At 42.1% G+C, this 19,049-nt stretch overlaps 1 protein-coding gene across 2 annotated transcripts in view; it reads right to left on the reverse strand.

The window, feature by feature from the left end:
* Window positions 1–19,049, reverse strand: part of LZTR1 (leucine zipper like transcription regulator 1) — a 38,383-nt gene that overhangs the window by 12,478 nt on the left and 6,856 nt on the right. The window contains exons 9-13 of one of the 2 annotated variants that reach the window (XM_040535511.1): window positions 18,788–18,989; window positions 8,459–8,608; window positions 2,355–2,465; window positions 1,449–1,541; window positions 369–464 (exon numbers count right to left, since the gene is read on the reverse strand). In XM_040535511.1, coding sequence (XP_040391445.1) covers window positions 369–464; window positions 1,449–1,541; window positions 2,355–2,465; window positions 8,459–8,608; window positions 18,788–18,989 — 652 coding nt within the window. The remainder of the gene's footprint in view (window positions 1–368; window positions 465–1,448; window positions 1,542–2,354; window positions 2,466–8,458; window positions 8,609–18,787; window positions 18,990–19,049) is intronic. The other variant, XM_040535510.1, reaches the window with a different exon arrangement.

Below are 19,049 nucleotides of genomic sequence, written 5' to 3' on the forward strand. Positions count from 1 at the left end.
CATCTCCAATTCCATGCAACCTTTACCCACCCCAGAATGAGGGGTATGTGTGTCTCCTTAGGCATATCCCACAAGATAAGACCTTAGCTAGGAGAGCTCCCAGGAACCACAGCACCAAATCCAGATAACTGGATTAACTTTGGCTACTCCATGTTATGCTCCTTGCCTACCCTGAAGCACATCCAGTAGCCTACGTTAATACTAATTATCCTCTTTATTTTACTGGCCCAACAGCACCTTAGCATCAGATGCTGCTTTGCTCCTACATCTGTCTCAGCAGGCATTATTTTTTTCCTAATAACCTTATTTCCAAAATTGGGCAGAATAAGTACTACCTCGCCACAAGACGACTGTTCTGAAATACTCACTTGTTTCAATCTCTCCCTCGCCTGTATGATTTTCTTTTTCAACCACTTGCAGCGAGCTGTAACAATTGCAGTATGTCCTCGGACCCGTTCTTCCTTCTGCCAAAGGGAGAGGAAGAACACACATTAAACTTTAATTCCCAAATCCCATGGTGGTGGCAGATGGCAGCAGTAGCAGAAACCTGGGCTGTACTCCAGGTTACCATACATTTAGTTTAGGTTAGAATGAAAGACAACCCTGCATCTGCTCTTCACATCCAGATGAAATTCAACACCTACATTCCCTAAAGGCTAAGCAATGGCAAACACCGCTTGGAAAGAGTCTTTGTTACATTGACTGAGTGGAAGCTGTTGTATAGTTTCAGTGACATGGACCTTTCTTCTTATCATTACATCTGATTTCAGTTTAAATTTTTCTTTTCAAAACAACGGTATGCTTGTTTGCTATTGTTCTTCATAATCTATTTAAACTGTTCTTCAGAGTATCTGATCTCTGTAAAGTCTTTTATAACTTTTTACCAAAAAAAATAATGCAGATGAGTTCAGATTTCTCAAGTTTTTCTTTGAAAAACATATTCTTTTTACAATTTAATAATTGTTTTCATTACTAGAGAATGAACAACGTTCCTCTGTGCAGCTTTTTCTCATTCTATTTTATTTCAGTAATTAAAAATGACTCCTGAAGCGATATCTGGATCTGCAAACAACTGCCTTGCTCTTTCCAGGGAATAGTTGTGACCTCAGAGTACAGAGGTCGTTAGTATCACTTTCAGACTGCAATTACATGTAACGTGCTCTGATAAATTCAAGTTATGTCTCAGTGACCCAAGGGTTTTCTTAGTTTAAAGGTTTCTTCTCCTTTGCAGTCTTATAAATTTACCTAGATTAGTGCGATTTACTAAACCAGAAAGACATCACTTACACCAGTGACACTGCTCTTAAAAACTACATCACCAGAGATTTTGGCACAATCATTGCACAATTTGCTTTTTCCCAGCAAACATGCTACACACACAGTCACACCCCTCTTGGGACCCCCTCTTCCTGTCAAATCCAATACCATTTTCACTAAAATCTACTCACCTCTCCCAAAACAAACTCCAAGTCACTGAACTGCCTGTTTTCCCATAGCCTTCCGTAATCTTCATGTAGAGTGCATTTTGGGTAACAGGAAAACTAAAAAACAAAAACACCACAAAATACATTTTTGTCTCTTTCAGTTAAATATATCCAGAAAGACTGTGGATGCTTCCTACCACTGTATTTTCTTACTAACTTGACCTCAACACAGTATATAAGGCTACAAAATATCAAGCAAACCACATGCAAAGGCTTCCTCTAGGCTGAGAGCAATGAAAGGTAACAGGGTAGCTTACAAGAAATGTGTCTCATCGTGGTTTGCAGATTTCTGGATTTGGGGGGCTAGTAGTCTCACCTGCTTCCAGAACCTGTCTGTGAGTCCTACGCGAAAAAAAAATAAACTTTCTATTGGTGGGGGGCATTGATCTGGTGTGAGTATTGCAAAATGAAAAGTTTTAAATTCCCACATTCACTGGGGTCTGCTGTAACAAGACAAAACTTCAATACCGAATGTTCCGACTTAAGAACCCTGAACCAGGCAGTATGTGGAGAACAGCAGTCAATTTTCAGAAACATCCTCACAAATCCTCTCTGATACTCACTATTTGTCAGAATAAGTTGTCATGACCTAAGACTTTAGAAGGCACTGGAGAGCTTAGCCTTACCAAAATGTCTGTTCAGAAGATTTTAGAGATACACCTTAATTTTTGACAGCTGATCTGAAAATGCAAAGGCTTCCTGTAGGAAGGATGTGAAAGGGGAGCCAAGAAGCTCGCAGTGAGCCAAACCAGAGACTCCTCTGTGTCGGGAGATGGAAGCAGGACTCGCGCAGAAACGATGTGAACATTCGGTCTGTTTACCAGTGAGTTACCTGGAACCTGTACATTTACCTGGAACCTGTACATTTACCTGGAACCTGTACATTTCTCCACTTCTAATGTTGTTGTCCACCGTCCCGCCAAAGATGTACATAGCATCTGAGATAACAGCTGCAGCATGGAAAAGTCGCCCACTGGGTAACTAGGGAAAGAAAAGGACAAAATACGTGAGTGAATAAATAAAAACATCCTTTTTTCTCCCAGGAAAAAGGGCCTGTAAGTGATCAACAGAGAGAAGGGAAAAAAATCTTCGTAGCCTAAAGCAACATGACCGCTTGCATCCTAAGACTGACATTTCTTTTATTTTAAGATCGTTTCCTTGAACACACTTGCCAGTCACATTTAGAAACATCTGTTCATTACACCTTCCAGCAGAACTGTACATATGCAGGGCTCTCCATATCACAACTGTTACGAAATACATCACTTACCAAAAACTATGACTCAAAGCTAAGTTTTACATAGGAAAATCAAACACGCTTCTAGAGGCAAACAGATTCTGAAAACGTGTTCTATCGATAAATTTAGAGCTTATTCTGGGCATTGTCTGGAACTGAAAAGGTAAGTGTGCCCCTTCCCTGCAGCCCACCGAGGCAAAGCCACTCAGCGGTGGCCCAGCCTCCCTTCCGCAAGGAGCCCGGCCACCACTAGCCAGACCCCCAGGAAGCAAAGCCACCCCACACTGCCCCAGCTGCTCGTAGGACCGAGGGACTGAGGGATCACACCGCCTCATCCAACACATGCTTCACCCCATAGATTTCTGAAGTGGGAACGAGTCCCTGCAAGTCAAACCTGCAGTGGTCCTCTTACCATGTTTTTCTTTCCTATTTCTTCTGAGGTTACACAAATGGTACTGGGCGAACCAGCACATCTCACTGAGATATCTATATAAAGTCTTTGAGTGGTGATAGTAACTTTTTTTCCCTAGTTTGATCAGGCTTGTTATGTTTTCCAGGCAGCAAATCTCATTAAATCTTTGCCTACTAAGTAAAAAGCCCTCTGGTATAAGAAATCTTCTCTTCTTGTACATATTTATAGACACCACTCAAGTAAACTCAAACATGAAACAATATTATGTTTATCTGGAGAGGCATATTTTCCATGAAGCCATGCTGACTGGCATTTTTCATTACCACCAAATTATCCCTTTCACCACAGCGTCACACAATGGTCTCATTTAGCTTGCTGCTCACCAGAATTTGCATGACTTTTTCTTTTCTTCAAACTACAGCTTGCAGGGATCCAATCCCCCATACGGCAACTAGAACCTGTATTTTTAATTCTCAGGTGTACAGCCACGGTTTTGCTCGCTTTATGTTTGTCTGCACCAGTTCAGCAAGCCATCTAGATTGCTCTGGATAAACAAGATACCTTCTGTCCCCAGCATATATCATGGATACATCATTAAAGAACATTTGAACTTAGTGCTAAAAAATACTGCTACGGGAAGATTACTGAATAATATTGGTCTACTGGTAAATTCCTGCTGGGCACCCATTTGATATGTCTCCAGAAGAGGATGGTAGTGCTGCAAATATAGTCTGTTTTATACAGCCAGCATTCACTCATACTAGTAATCTCATTTTTCAGTCAGTACATCTTATTTAATTAATCAAACATATTATATTAGGTTAAAAAGACATCAGTGAGTTTATCAACCAAAGCTCCAATCTCGTTCCAAAATATGAACTCTGCTTGCCAAGACCTATTTTTACAAAACCAGATGAGCTGCCATGAGTTATATTGTATTATCTTTCTTGAAACTGGCTCTCCAATCAAAAAACAAACAAACAAACAAAAAACAACAAACAAAACGAACAAAAAAAAAACCCCACACAACAAAAATCAACTGTCAGAGATCAAATGCAGGCCACCTGGCTCGTACTTATACAGGTCATTTTCCCTGCCTTTTTTTTTTCCTCAAATAAATGATACTTTAGCTTTGTTTTTAATCTAAATATTTCTTTAATACCAAAGGATTTGCTTCTAAAAAGTCAGCCATTACGTTTAAAAACCACTTACTTTTTTTTCCAGTCAAAAAAAACCACTATAGCATTTTCACAATCGGTACCAGAAAGGAAACATGAATCATTTGAGTATTTAATCAAGTAACACTTCACTTGCTAGTCATATCATATTTAACTCAAACAATCTGTAAGTAACACTATAATGATGACTTTTATTTTGTAATGGTTGGTACCAGAGCGGTCAAGTAAGCAGAGCCTTGCCATTTACTAATTAACTTAAGCAATCAACACAAGCCTATTTTTTTAATACGCATGTTGCATTTTTAAACCGAGTACTAAGAGAAACGTACATATTGTAGGATAACCCAGAAAAAGGAAGGCCATACACAGTTCATCAAAACATTCTGCAGCCGAGGGGCTCGGGATATTTGCTTTGCTGAATCGGACGAGCAGAATTCGAGCCAGCCCAGAACTTCGCGCTGCGGCTGCAGCCCTGCTGAGCGCCCGATGCCACGGCCACGAACCCCCAGGACCGAGGCTCTGGCCACAGAAAAATCGGATGCGGCAGGTAGTTACCTTCCTACATTTCAGTGCGTGTCATCAACAATTTGGAACAACTTAACTGGGGTAATGCTGGACGTTCCATCACGGGGAATTCTCAGATCTAAAAAGCCCGTTTTTCTAAAATCTGAACGTACCTCACCCAGGAATTACTGACGGAGCTCAGATGATGTGCGTGGCACAGCCCAGGTGACTGCATCCTAGTCTCACCTATAAGGAAAGCAGCTCCTACACCAGAGACCTGGCGTTCCCAGTCATCCAGGATGACAGAAAACATCACCTGCCCAACCTCAGAGGTGAGAGGAGGGCTCAGGCACTGCTGGAAAACAGGGGCCATGGAGAAGAATCCTCGGGCTCTGCAGTCTCAGGGCTGGGTGCTCACATCCTCCTGCACGCAGGGCACTAACCCAACATCCTTCCTTCCATTCCAGGAATGGAAAAGTAGTGAGGAGAAAATATTCAGAACAAAACGAATAAAAGCAGAAAGGTTCAAAGAGCTCAGGAGAGTGAACAGCTGGAGAGAGGCACGCCGGGCTGCATGCTCCCCAGTCCAATGCCAGATGCCAAAACATCCTGCCCTATCTTCAATCTTTTACTGGGAGACCTCCCAAGCTGACAGAATCAGCTGCTGAATGCGTTCAAGCCAAGTACAGTTTAAACAGAACAGGTATGAAATAATAACTGTTTTGCTAGCTGGGATGGCCAGAAAGCCTCCCAGCATGGGACTCTGTGGAGAAAAGACGATGAGAGAATTTACAAAATCTGAAACAGAGCCACAAAAGCTACGTGCCACGTTCGATGCTGGGGTCCTGGAGTTGTGTGGCCTTATTTTAAACAGCAGAGATAACAGCCATCGCTCTGCTCACCGTCCACAGACTGTGTTTCACAGACTGTGCACAGGAGAAACCACGCAAGTTGTCCTCCCTGAGGCTGAGAGCCCGGTTGTAATTCAGGTAGTGCGTAACCTACTCAATCTGAGCTTCTTTTATGCAGGTATTTTTATACCTGGGTTTTCCTCAGTACTGAAAGAAGTCTCATCCCTTGTACTAATGCACACAGTCAAATCTGATTTGGTAAAAAAACAACAACAAAAAAAACACCGAGAAGGTCATTTCATGCAAAGGTGGGACGAGAATCAGAGTGTCTAATGGAGGAAACCTGTCTAAGACTGTGAAGGCCAGCACTGAGCATGACAGGGTTGCACCTACCGGACCACAATCCCTTGTCTGAGCCTGAATGAGAGTACAGAATCGCCGATTTTCAACACGCAATCACTCTCCTACAAGTAACTGGGTAGGCAGAAAAAGGTGTATTATGTTTCTTCCTGTTAAAGCTAGTACTTGTGCTGCATCTTCTTTGCTGTGATTTAAGCATCAATGTCACCAACTCTTGTCCGTCTCACTAGAAACACAGAAAAGAGCTTTCCTCTGCTTTCTGCAGCAACTGTTCATGCATTTCAAAATACGTGCTTCACCTCGCATCTCTCCCTCACTAGGCATCTCCAGCTCTTTCAGCTTTTTGCTGGGGTCACGTTCGCTGACTGCTCTTACTGCTTTGCTAGGGATGCTCCTGATGGTCCACATATCTGAACACATATCTGCGCAAATAAAGGTGTGGTGTACTCGAACTGCCTCAGACAACAAAACTATCACTCAAATATATGGTTAGCAACTCCTTGCTCACAACAACATAAGCCAAAGTTACGGTTAGGAATGGCTGCTTTCAGAGGAACTAAGTCAGTGTAAAGAAAATAAGAAGTTAAGCTTTTGTCTTGCAGTGCAACGCATTCATCCTAATCTTCTTTTATGAGTCAACTGTCCCCAAACACGCTTGTGACATAAGAATGTGTTGGTTATTCTCATTTTGGTGTTGGGAAAAAAGCTCAAAAACTTCCCAATGTCATCCATGCTGTCTACCCTTTGAACCTTGCCCATCAGCTCCCACCTGGCTCATCACCCGTTCCAAGGCAAAGCTCCAGGCGCTCCCTCGCATGGAGCACAACCCCCTCTCCTCACCTTCCCAGCCCACCGTTCTGGTCGCATGAGCTATCTCACCATGTCCAACGAAGTCTGCAACTGCATGGCCTTTTAATTCCTCCTGTTTCCAAAGCCACGTTTGTGTAAAGGTAGCTGAGATGGGCTGCTTTCACAAGGACAGAGCCAGAACTTTCCCAGTCCTGTTGTCCACCAGATGCTTCCTCACTGTCTCCCATGCCTTCACTTTTCATCAGATTATGACAACCCTTCCCTGAGGTAGCTTTGTGTAAATATTCCAGATAACAATGTTGAGAATTGCACTCAGGATTATGATGATAAAAGAGGCGCAACACCTTACAGCTAGGCCTGGGTAAGGTATGCTTAATGATAAAGGTACACCAGTACACCCACCGGTAAAGCCCTCCTGGCATAACAACAGCTGCTACCTGAAACCGGCACGCTAAAAATACAACTTGAGTCTGGCAGGCTAGATAATTTATGCAAACTATAGTTTTTATTTGTAGTAACTGTGATTTCAGTAAGGGTTTCTTAAGGGAGTTTCAGTAAGGGAGTTGCTGGTGGAACTTGGTTCACACCTGAATCCAGGCGGCTGTCGTCCCTCTTGCTCAGAGCACACACCAGACTGCTAAAACCGCAGGTGCGTTGCCAGTCTGAATATATTTGTCACCTCTAGGTTCCATACTTATCTCTCAATCAACGTGATCTCCTTACTTTATTAGCAGTGCCTGACGGAAAGAATTTTAGATTCAATCCTGACAGCTCTCAAGATCCGGGCTGGCACCACTCCCCATGACACACTGCCCTGCTTCATCCGTCGAAGTGTTTTCCCTATTTAAGGTTAATGGGATTTGCAATCTGAGGTTCCTTTCAAGCTGGAATCTTTGCTTTCAAGAGCAGATCTCATCAGTCACCCTTTCTTCCCTTCCAGTATACCTCTCCATGCTGCTGCCATGATTTAAACCATCATTTTCAAAATGCAAGTATTTCAGAACTTTCTTTTTTTGGGGTGGGGGGCATTTCTTGCGCTCAGAACTCATTTCAATACCCAGTCTAGACAGCACAAATTGAGAGCTTGTCCTGTGGCACTCCTCGGGGTTCTGATTTGACTTACAAAGCTGTGCATTAGTTCTGCTTCTCTCTGTGCTAGAGCCTAGCAATCATTCAAATAGTTGAGATTAGAGCCCTGAGCATCAACTCTGGTGCTGATTCCACATACTTTAAAATAAACTTAATTAAACCTGTGCAAACCTCTACATAAACTCATTGGTTTCAATTTTAACCTCACCAGGAATACATTCAGCTTTACTTAAAGTCGTTAACGAATTAAGTTGAATCAATGTAAAAGTAGAATTAAATCAAATGAATAGCTTTCACTCAGGGGTCTATAACAGTTTTCTATAAGCAATTTAGAACTCATGTGCAGAGTTGAAGCTTAAGTGGTTCTAAGATTACAGCTTAAGGTGAAAAGTCTCCAGATAAATTCAAGGAGAAAAAAAAAGGAGTGGGGGAGAGAAAGTATATATAAGACCGAAATTTATTTCTCTCTCCTGGAATAGAATTTAATTTGCTTTTTTTTTTTTTTTTCCACTTCTGTATGTTTCTTTATTCACCTCTGAGTCTGCTGTGGGTGGCTGCTTAACTGTTGTTATGCTGAAATCTAAACCAAATACACGCCGAGATTTTTTTAAACCACGTTCTTCTGAGGGCAAGGAAGGAGCTTCTGAGGCAGATACTCTCTCAGCCACTTCTGCATGGGAAACCTGGTTATGAGATTTAAAAATGGTAACATGTAAAAGTATAGATGGGAGGCATGAGAGACTGGACACCGAGCAGAAGTCCCCCTGCAGCTGAAGCTCCAAAAGATCATGCCCATATATCCAGAACATTCAGAATCGGTCCAGAGAAGCATCAGAGTCTTGTTTGCAGCCTACCACTGTGACTGAACAATTCGACAGATTAGCCATGTAGTTTGGTTATGCTTTTTGCAACAACAGATGTACACAGCAATTAAAACCTTAAGCATTAATTCCTTTTTGTCTGCCCTCTTCCTCCACTGGCTCTTCGTGAAAAGCTAAGGATTTTGTTTACTGCAATCAGGAAGAATTCAGATCATGAACAAAGATGGCAGAGAGGCAATATCTCAGATATTCCCATAGTCGGAGACAGATTTCCCAAATTTGGCTTGATCAAAAAATGGCACAGACGGAGCACCACAAAGAGACAACCTGGACCTCAAGTCAAAGCTAGCTAACGTGTTTGGAAGAGGACACAGTAAAACTTTTTCTACAGCTAGCAACAGCCAAGCTTGCCTGTTACGCCACACGTTGGCTGCTCCTTGCAGCCAAGCGCTCAGCCGGCCCTACTCGTGGTCCAAACGCAGCTCCTCGGTACTTCTGTCAAGAAATCTGGGTTAGTTACAAAAGTTTCTATGAATCTCTTCCAAACTTTGTCGTGGTAAGATTCCTTCTCTTGGCCGTGAAGAGTACATTAGCTATACATACTGTTATTGCAGGCTGGGAGTATCTGTGTTGCTTCCAGTGTTTATCTTGCATCGCCTATTCATTTCTGAAAGCATTTCTAACGTTTTCCATCCTTTTTCAGAGTGAAATTTCAACACTATGGGCAATATTAGGAAATAGCTAAAATCAGATCCACTGCAGCCACATTTCAAGGCTCTTCTTTCTCATTCTCTCAGCTTCTCAAACGCCATCCTGTATTTATAGGATGCATTTCTAATTGTGTAACTTCTGTCCTCACCCCCATATGCGAAAGAGCACGTATTAAACAAGCTGATCGTTGCGCTGAACTCCGAAGCCCACATCTCTTTCGCAGCCTAGGGTCATCGATGAGTATCCAGTACCACTAACAACTCTAAGCCAAAATGAAATAAAAAGACCTAAAGCCATCAACGAGCAAATCTGGTGAACCAACATAAAGATAAAAAAATAAATAAAAATCTTTTTTTCCTCTGAAACTGGAAGAAAACCATAAGCTCCAACAAGTCCAAATAGGAAGTCATTACTAGTAGCTGATTACACTCAAGAGATGCTTCTGCACTATCATACTAGGCAGCAGCATAAAATGCTCAAACAGATGGGCAGACAGAGCTTTGGATGTTTATTAAGTTCAAGGGGATTTAGGGACTAAAAATATTTTCACATGCTGAGTGCAGAAAATCTATAAACTTTCCAGGCAAAACTGGAACAGAACCATTTCATAGTGAATTTCAATAGGTCAGAGCTCTGCAAATGTGCAAGGAAGTAGAATGCAACTGCTGAATTGCTTTGTTGTGCCCTTCCTTAGAAAGTCATTCCTTTCTAAGGAACAGAAGTTATTCCTTTCTAAGAATAAGGCAATGGACTCATCTGTCCTAGACAACGATGGCTTATGGGACTAGAGAGTAAACAAAGTGCTGTTTACAATCCACGAAGTACCTATTGCTTTTAAAACTCTTGCAAGATGTTAACCTAGGAACACAGCTTGGGTAAAGGCTTCTTTTGCCTTTAAGCAGGGTCAGTCAGCTAACCACAGGCCGGTCAACCCCAACTTCAGTCCCGAGAAGGTTATGGGGCAAACCCTCCTGGAAGCTACTTCCACCACATGAAGGAGATGACTGGGAACGGTCAGCAAGGATTTACCAAATAACTCTTTCCTAACTAATCTGATTATCTTCTGCAAAATGCTGACTGGCTTGACAGGTTAGAGGAGGGCACCACATTCTCAGCACACCTGTAGCCGACATCAAATTGTCTGCAGTGGTTGAAATGCTCGAGGCTGCTTTTCAGGAGGACTTACCTAGGGTGGAAAAATGGGCTGATGGTTGTCTCATGAAGTTCAACTAAGGCAAATGCAAAGTCCCGTCCCTGGGACAGAATAATTCATTGCAATGATACAGCCTGGGGACTGTCTGGCTGGAAAGCAACTTTGCAGGAAAAACCTGGCAGTCCTGGTAGAGAACAAGCTTAACAGGAGTGAGCAGTGTTCTCCTGCAGGGAGGCCAACAGCATCCTCAGCTGTATCAGCAGACATTTAGCCAGCAGGCTGAGGAAAGTCATCTTCCCTCCTGTGTTCAGCAGTTACGAGATGTCATCTGAAGTACTCTGCCCAATTTTGGGCTCTCCAGTACAAAAAAGGCACTGACCTACTGGAACAAGTCTAGTGCAAGGCTAACGAGATGATGGGGCTGAAGCACATGATGCGTGAAGGCTTGTTCTCTAAAGAGAAGAAAATGTGAAGGAGATATCTTACTGTCTGAAAGTACTGACAGGAGGAGTGCAGAGGAGACACTCCTCTGCGAGGTGCCCAGTGGAAAGACAGCAGGCAACGGACATAAGTTAGAGCATGGGAAATTCTGACTTGGTATAAAGGGAAGACACCTATTACCATGATGGTGGACAAACACTGCAACAGGAGCAGGAAGAGGCTGTTCTTAGAGCAGGAAGATCGCTGTTCTTAGAAACACACAGAACTCCACTGGGCAAGGTCCCAGGCGACCTGCCCTAAGCGAACCTGCTGGGAACAGGAGGTTAGACTCGAGAACTCCAGAGGTCCCTTCCAACCAACCTGCTTTTGTGATTTTAAGATTCCCTCCCATTCTTTAACATACTCCAGGTATGAAACTCTAGCTAAGCTCCTGTTATGATGGAAATTTAATTTATGTCTAAGATGGAAATTTAGCTTTTCCTTTCCCCTCTTATTTTCCTGACTGTACCATACAAGAACATGAGGAATTAAAACTCTATCACGGGTACCTAGAAAGGGCCTCATTAATGGCTGTTTCCATTCCTCTGTCCCAACCAGGGTCAACAATACATATTTCATTCCTTAGAGAGGTTCATTTAACCAGTTCTTAAAGATTTCCAGCAGCAGCTTTCTAAAAACTTCTCATGAAATCTTCAACACTGCAATTCTGTTAGTAAGTTGAAAAAATTTTGTCTGCAACCTCAAAGTTGAAGACCATGATGAAGAAACTGAAACACAGGATAAAGCACTAGATACAAAAACAAAGTCATAAATATGAGTAAGCTTGGTGTGATATCAGCTCTTCCAGAGATTTTGTAGTTGTGGTTGTGGTAGGTAATAGGGGACGGGACAGTGCACATGATTTGATATTCCACTCAGCTGAAAATGAGATTTTTTCCACTTGATATTCACTAGAGAATACAGCATGGAAACTGAGAGCTTAGTTCTTTAACAATAACATTCAAACACATACCGCTATCACTGCAAAGGTTGGAATATAAACCAATCTGTAATTTACTTGAAGATTACTCTACTAATACTAAATTCATTTTCTTTTAAAATAATTTCTATACATACGTTGCAAAATTGAGAAAGTAGTCTTAACGTATAAATCATCAGAGAGGATTAGGCACAGTTTAAAGAGCAAGCGTTGCCGAATCCAATGAACATGTCTCAAAGGCCCACATACTGCAATCTAGCAGCAGATTACAAAGATCAAGTGACCAAACACTTGCTTCTTTTTGGAACCCTGATGTGTATTCAAAGATCAAATTACTGTAATTGTACTTCTGGGATCTCAGTTTGACTTCCTGTATAAAACAACCTACAAGACTTCCTTGAAGCAGCACTGAAGCCTTTCTTTTAGGAAAACTTTCTCTTTAGAAAATATCACAGCCTGTTTTAGAAGTAGTGAAGAATGTACCAAAGAACTCTGATAAAATGTTCCAACGAATCATTACTCTCATTCTTCACTGTACCTGTAAACTTTTATTTTCTTCTCTTTTTTTTAGACTGAATATTTCCAGTTTCAACTTGAAGCCACTGGATCTTGCCTTATATTTTACCAATAGATTAAAAAACCTCTAGTTTCCCAAGTAGGCCAGTGAAGAATTAATTTCCTAAACTTTCCCTATAAAGACTATGCTTCACAGCTGTTTTACTATGTTTCCCAGATTGTAATCATTTTCAGACTTCTTCTCTGAACAACCACCTTGATCTGTAAACACAAGATGGTAAGATATTATACTGGAAGATTTATCTAAGAAACACAAGAGTAATGTATTTATGTTACTAAATGATGCTACGCTATGTCAGCTGGTAGAGCCAAGAATATCATTAGCACTTCCAGCCATTTTACATTACAGGGAGCTTGTCTCAGCTACCCACAATGACTAAAGTTTTTAAGTCATTGTTTCCTAGGATACTGTTACAGGAAACAGTTAAGCATAGACCACATATCCTGTTCTTAGATATGTTTCTTTACAGACATACTGAAATATGTCGTTTGTCTGTGCCTACCTTAACAAGAAATCCAAATCACTGGGTGGCCTCTTATTTTAATCATTAAAACTCCAGACAGTTAGAAAATACCAGGGGGAAGCTGTGATTTCCTGTTTTCTTTCAAGGTCATTGACAAAAGTTTTAAATAGTGCGACAACAAGAAGGGGTCTCTAAGGGACCTAAGCAGAATCACATGCAGAGTAACCACTCCTCATCCAAAACCTTAGTTAAAATCTTTCACTTATCCAGCCTTATATCCCTTTAACGTGAGTCATGTTAATACTGCATTGTTATAGTTTCTTCCTGGTAAGTGAGCTACAGAAATATATGCCTTCTGCCTATCATCCACATAAGCCTGAATTTTTCTTTCTCTGGGATAATTGTGTAAGAGCATGTCATAAACATCACTCAGAAAGGATATCAATGTAAACTTCACAAAAAGAAATCAAGGTGCATAACCATCTTAACTATAGTCTAATAACCATTTTTTAAAATAAATCACATCTTTTTCTAGATGTCTCTCTAGTTTACTGAGCACAGACTTGAAAAGGTCACTGGTATGACAATTTTGATTTTTAAAAAAATATTTTCTAAAAAGGATGCAGCCCCGAACACTACATTTTATTTACTATCATACAAAGTATCAGTCTTCTCTTGAGACTGTGAAATGCCAAATTTTATCTCTAATAGCAGAATATGATACCCTGGCAACTACGCTCACCACATCTGAAAGCAATGAGATCTTGTCAGGGGCCTCATTGCAGGAATTCAGAGTTTTGTTCACATAATAATGTTTCTTTTGCCTGAAGATACCTCAGCGGGTGTAACTGATCTCTGCACAGGGAGACTGTGGCAGACTCATCCACGGCAGGATGAGTAAGTACTTTTAATCCTTCTTAGCTGCCCACAAACCATATCACAGTAATCCATCTGAAGAACTCCAGAACTGTGCCTCAAAGTAAGCCAGAGAAGGTTACCAACACATTAACCTCCTTTTTTGTTTATTAAAAAAAAAAAGTAAATCAAATAATAGAGCTTTGAAAGTCAGAACTGTATGTTGCTCTTGGCTTTGAACGGCCTAATTGTGAAACTAAAATGTTCCACAAGCCAAGCATTAAGAAATTTCTCTTTTAACTTTAGGAAAGGCAGGCTGCTTGCTAGTACCTGCAGTCACTGGGGAGTCAATGGCAATTAGCCTGGTACGAGGGGAGCAACCCATACGCATTTTAACCTCGCCTTCCTAACACTTCGTGAGGAAGCAGAATTTTCTTCCTGTTCCTACAACAGGACCTTGTCCTCTACCATGCAGGTGGCTGTTTCCAAACACCATTTTTGATTCTGTGTGACTGCACTCACAAAGGGGGTCAGTGCCGATGTGCTTCCCTGCCAGACCTCAAGCTCCCTGCCGTTGCCTGCAATATGCTCCTCTGCTCTAGTACGAACCGTGGCTGCTGCGTGCGTGCGTGTGCATCTGTCTGCTGGGAGGCCACTGCCTCTTCCCTCCTGCTGCCTGCCGATTTTTTGTGCTCTTCCAAGCTTCACTAGAAAGGGAAGGATATTTTGGGTTCAGTAGAAAAAATCAAGCGCAACAAAGAAATAGGAAAATCTATTTAAATTATTTTTAAATTCTCTGATAGCCCTATATAAAGGAAATCCAGCACCTCAAGAAGCTTGAGCAATGTTATAGAGACAAGAAAGGACACAGACCTGATATTCCTCCAGCTGCCTTAGAAAAGAAGAACCACCAACTGTGAAAATCATCTAACAGAGAAAAGATGGAGAATAGCTCTGCATGCTCTGTAAAATACATATGTACATATATTACAGTACCAAGAAAAGGCCTGAGGAAATATGGATTGCAACTGTGCAGCTCAGAAAGCATGTCTTGCCACTCACTATGATTTCCTAACAGCGTAACAGAGGAGTTCCTGGTTTAGTTTTGAACTGCTGATCTCTTTTCATTTTAGGACCCTCTCTTCTGTTTTTTAAGTCATTTTCTAATCCTCCATGCCACAGCAAAGCACTGTCAACAATTCTGAGAGACCTGAGCATAGAACTAAAACAGGTCCACTGCCAGACTCATTTCCAGTCTTTGCTCTACCCGTTTAGAGAAAATGCAGAAAATGCAAGACTGTCTCAGTGCACCTACAGCACCTGATACGTGATAGCTGCCTGTCCTCAAGAACTGCTTCAACGTCCTTCATGGAACTATCCCTGTTAATAGCAAAATTGTGCTGCCTTCGCAAGGGCAAAAGCCTCGAGATTCCTGTCTTATTTTACATGTCACCTTCCACGTTGCCCTTACCAGGGTAGCAGGGACAAATGCCATTTCCACCTGACAGCCAACAGTTCATTTCTATTACTGGCTTAGGTCTGAAAAGTCCAGATCACCAGGATCAGTCTGAAAAGCTTCTCAGAGCTGGCTCTGCATCTTAGTTCAGAGAACAAAGACAGAAAGGCAGCAGTGTCTGATATTCATGATGAACAAGAGTTAAGATCATTTGCAAAGCACTTTAAAAATCACTACTCAATTAATAGATAAATCAATGCCATTCCCTCTTATTTTGAGCTCTGGAGACTTTACCCACTCAGTGCTAAAAGTCCAAAAGAAGAAAGAATAATGGAAATGCATCACATCAATCTACAGAAGAGGTGAAATTCAATTTTTCATATGAAAGTTAACCTGCTTACATACTTGCTCTAGCTGTGGCACTATTAAGCAAAGTTGTAATGCAGCACTTCTAAGACCATGTAACATCTTACAGAAAAAATACATAGAACCACAGAATCATTAAGGTTGGAGAAGTCCTCCAGGATCATCTGGTCCAACCATCCCCCTACCACCACTGTCACCCACTGAACCGTGTCCCCAAGCACCACGTCCAACCTCTCCTTGAACACCCCCAGGGACGGGGACTCCACCACCTCCCTGGGCAACCCATCCCAACGCCTGACTGCTCTTTCTGAGAAGAAATGTCTCCTCATTTCCCACCTGAACCTCCCCTGGCACAGCTTGAGGCCATTCCCTCTGGTCCTATCCCTGGTTATGTGTGAGAAGAGGCCGACCCCCAGCTCCCCACACCTTCCTCTCAGGGAGTTGCAGAGAGCAATGAGGTCTGCCCTGAGCCTCCTCTTCCCCAGCCCAAACACCCCCAGTGCCCTCAGCCTCTCCTCACAGGACTTGTGCCCCAGGCCCTTCACCAGCCTCGGAGCCCTTCTCTGGACACGCTGCAGGGCCTCGATGTCCTTCTAGGACTGAGGGACCCAAAGCTGAACACAGCACTCGAGGTGTGGCCTCACCAGAGCAGAGTACAGGGGGACGATCACCCCCCTGGCGCTGCTGGCTGACTATTCCTGACACAAACGAGGATGCCGTTGGCCTTCTTGGCCACCTGGGCACACTGCTGGATCATGTTCAGCTGAGCATCGACCAGCACCCCCAGATCATTTTCCTCTGCACAGCTTTCCAGCCACCCTGCCACAAGACAGTAGCGCTGCATGGGGTTGTTGTGGCCAAAGTGCACGACCCGACAATTAGCCATGTTAAATTTCATCCCACTGGCCTCTGCCCATTGACAGATCCCGTCAAGGTCTGCACCTTATCTCTTTCCAAAAAAACCCTAAATGTAAAACTAAGGTTAACCCTAATTAGGACCCTAAAAAACACATACGGCGCCAGTTTCTCCCATCAAAAAGTGCTCCCAACGGAAGCCTTCGGGTACACCTCAGCTCCCTTGGGGAGCCTTTACGGTTGGGAGCACTGGCACCGTACATGTTTTTTAGGGTCCTGTGTAAGGTTACTGCAGGGCCTTCCTACCCTCCCACAGATCGACACTTCCCCTAGCTTGGTGTCACCTGCAAACCTACTGAGAGTGCACTGAATTCCCTCATCGAAGTCATCCATAAAGATATTAAAGAGGATGGACCCCAACACTGTCCCCAATGCCATACAATCCATCCACCAAAAAAAAAATCAACTGTTTCAAAGGCCAAGATAGATTATGCTACTGTACACTAACAGAGGTCACCATCATCTCACATAGAAGCAGAAATAAAGTGTTGGGATAACATTGCATTCATTGTCTTCTATTTAATGGGATCTTTTCAACGTAATGGGATTCATTCTGTTCACAAATATGGATGAGAAAGGAAATTTCAAGTTCAAAGAGTGTCCTGGGAGTAGTATGGTATGAGAGATTTACTGCCACTGTCAGAAGTCTTTACCAAAAGCCTATATAAACTTCAGGAAAATAATTCCAAGAAATGATGTACTTATCATTCCAGAATGCATAAAATTATTTAGAACTTATTTAAAATGTCAAAAGTCTCTCAGATCTTGCAGTTAATCAGTCTTTTTAGAAAATTTACAATCACGTTTCAACAGTGCTTCATTGTCACTTCCTACTTCTGTGAAATTAGTCTCTGGACACCGTAGCTGCAGAAGAACCTTCAAAAGGTAACACACAAAACTAGCACAGACACCTGCCTGGGATTAGAGACAGCCCATGAATAGAGTTTTGAAATACAGAGTGCCATATTCATTTTAGTAGGGCCTAAATCAGGCAATAGTGCTGTTTTACAACACTGCCAGCAGTTCTGCTCCTGAAAGTGATAAGCATGGTACTGTGAGGAACCAATATTTGAGGAAGCCTTGTCTGTCAAATAATAAAGGTGGTAGGTACAGAATGTTATCTACCTTCCCAAAGGTGGTCACATCTTTAAAAAATGGGGATGCCTTTTTACTGATGTCACGTTAAAATAAATCAGCTTCATAAAGCATAAAATAGGCTACCTTGAAATACTTTAGTCAAATAATTTTTCAAAATCAGGCCCACATCCATTGTTAATTTACAAGCGGTGTGTAAATGGGATTTTCCTATTCATGAAATGCTGAATTATGTATCTTTGTAAACAACTAAAATACAGTGCAGCAGTCAAAGATGTAAGCACCTCTGTCATACCAATTCTGGCAAAATTAGTAAATCTGCATTTGATCCTAATCCATGTAATATTCATCCCTTTATGGTATAACCTTAATCTCCACAGTTCTCTAGAGAGCACACAAGCATCTAGGCATTTCTTCACAACCCATCAGCTAATACAAATACCCTAAACCTACTGCTAAATCAGCTGAAATATTTTAAATTGGCTTAAAGCCAATTGGCTTAAAGCAAATTCTATTAAAATGACCAAATACAGTCAACATAGCCATTCCAACTCCAGGAAATACGTATATTAGTAGAGGCTTCAAAAAAACTATTTTTCTTTTGCATGCTGGGAAAGAGATGATTAGAGGCCACCCCATTTGCTAATATCACGCACTCAGCACTTCAGCTCTGCAGTGCCAGGTTATCTCAGAGACGAGCATTTATCAGTGTGCTATGAAAAAAGATGGACATTTTATCGTATAATCACTACCAATCCACAGGGTGAGATTACTCTTAATCTTTGTCAGACTGACTCACAACTTGAATTACAAGTCTTTTACGGTATTTCTTTAAACAGCAGTAAGCAAAGTTTTTAACATGACTGCAGAGTAAGAGTAAATCTGACTAACTTTCACAGGCTTCTATCCATAATCCTTCAGCTGCTTAACCATTAGTGGGAAGGAACTACTATTATTTAACTAAAAGCCTCTGTGCTTGTCAAAAACATGTCCGTAAACTGTCAGCAAAACCAAATGCCGAACGTTTTACCTCACTGTCTGGGCTGGGTTGGATAACCTCCCAGGTCTGAGAGTCCACGTCATAGCAGTGAAGTTCGTTGGGCAGCGTGTTGTCTGCAGCACCACCAAACACGTAGAGATGCCGGTCAAATGCCACCATTGTGTGGCCGTACCGCCGCTGTGGAGGAGGAGGGGAGCCCCGCAGCAAGTGCTCAGTAGGAATTCGTGTCCAGCTGAAACACCAAACATGAAACAGAGTGCGTCTTTCACATTTCTCTTCAAAGTCAGCTTCT

Source organism: Cygnus olor, chromosome 24, assembly GCF_009769625.2.
Source record: "Cygnus olor isolate bCygOlo1 chromosome 24, bCygOlo1.pri.v2, whole genome shotgun sequence".
Lineage (NCBI taxonomy): Eukaryota > Metazoa > Chordata > Aves > Anseriformes > Anatidae > Cygnus > Cygnus olor.